General features: G+C 38.6%; 1 protein-coding gene across 1 annotated transcript; it reads right to left on the bottom strand.

Moving 5' to 3' along the window:
• Positions 1-1,383, bottom strand: LOC127121955 (uncharacterized). The gene is made up of 4 exons (XM_051052376.1): positions 1,171-1,383; positions 483-804; positions 367-387; positions 1-158 (listed from the first exon to the last, which is right to left on the bottom strand). Exons 1-4 carry the CDS (start codon positions 1,381-1,383, stop codon positions 1-3), a joined length of 714 nt encoding a protein of 237 aa, XP_050908333.1.

The following is a 1,383-nucleotide window of genomic DNA, read 5'->3' on the forward strand; positions in this document are numbered from 1 at the left end:
TCAGCCCACTATTTTAACCTCTTTTTTCCTTCCCCTGACACGGGCCGTGTCAGGAAACACGGGTAGCCGTGTCAGAGCTACTGTAACTTCAAAAACTTCTTCCCGTGAGCCTGGAACGCCTGATTCCCTTGACGAGTCTTGGGCATTCTTGCTTGCACCTGAAAACCAACAGAACTACCAAAATAAAGCATAAAATGTAATGCATTGACGAAAACTAAAGATAATAACCAAACGAGAATGGAAATGCGAACATCTAATTCACTTAACAAAATAACACAAACACGTAAAATAAAGTGTTACCGACTTCATGAACTAATGTCGAATGAGTGTCAAAAAACTAGTAGAATTGGTGACCTATCAATTCACCTTGAATGTTTTGTTGCTTCCCTGTTCATATTGCAAAATTAGCATCTGATTAGAATCATACAACTTCAAGAGATTGTCTTTCATAGTAACTGAGAAACCTTTCTCAATTAGCTGACCTACACTCATTAGATTGCTCTTTATGCCAGGAACATACCAAACATCCTTGATTAGAAAATTTTTCCCATTCTTCACTCTGACCTTGACATTTCTCATTCCTTTAGCATTCAGATACTTATCATTAACACATCTGATTTTTGTCCTCTTTCTAGAGTCAAAATTAATTAGCCATTGCTTGTTTCCAGTTAGGTGATTTGAGCAGCCAGTGTGCATATACCACCAGTCTACCAAATATCCACCATCAGATTCAGAAGCCATCAATAGCACAGGTTCATCATCAGACTCTCCTCCAACTATGTTTGCTTCTTCTGATTTCCTTTCCTTGTTTAACCAACAGTCAGCAACAAAGTGACCAAACTTCTTACAACAATGACATTGAGCCTTCTTCTTGTCAAACTTCTTATTTACCTTCCGATGTTTCTTCTCATCAGAGTTTGAGACTTATGACTTCTGAGAACCACCACCATGTCTCTTCTTGGCCTCTGACCAAGAGCTCTTCTGATTCTTCTTACCAGAAGATGCTTTCGGAGCCTACTCTACCTCTCTTTCAGAGTTTTTCTCAGTCAGACGCAACTCTTGTGCTTCTACACTGCTTTGCAACTCCTCCATTCTCATGGTGCTTTGGTCTTTAGAATGTTTAATTTCTATAACAAGTTAATCAAACTGAGGAGTAAGTGATCTCAATACCTTTTCAATTATTACTTGTTCAAAAAGAGTCTCTCCGTAAGATTTCATCTCATTAGTAATCAGAATTACTCTGGAGATGTAATCTGGTATTTTCTCATTATCCTTCATGTTGAGATTCTCGTACTGCTTATGCAGAGACTGAAGCTTCACCTTCTTCATTGATGCATCAACTTCATAGCAATGCACCAGAATGTCCCACACAACCTTCCTCAT

The sequence above is a fragment of the Lathyrus oleraceus genome, chromosome 2, assembly GCF_024323335.1.
Source record: "Lathyrus oleraceus cultivar Zhongwan6 chromosome 2, CAAS_Psat_ZW6_1.0, whole genome shotgun sequence".
Lineage (NCBI taxonomy): Eukaryota > Viridiplantae > Streptophyta > Magnoliopsida > Fabales > Fabaceae > Lathyrus > Lathyrus oleraceus.

Coding starts and splice junctions, on each gene's coding strand:
- LOC127121955 (XM_051052376.1), bottom strand. CDS start 1,383: ATGAGGAAGGTTGTGTGGGACATTCTGGTGCATTGCTATGAAGTTGAT. Junction 388..482: donor GAGCAATCTAATGAGTGTAG/GTCAGCTAATTG, acceptor CAATATGAACAG/GGAAGCAACAAAACATTCAA. Junction 159..366: donor GAAGCAACAAAACATTCAAG/GTGAATTGATAG, acceptor GTTGGTTTTCAG/GTGCAAGCAAGAATGCCCAA.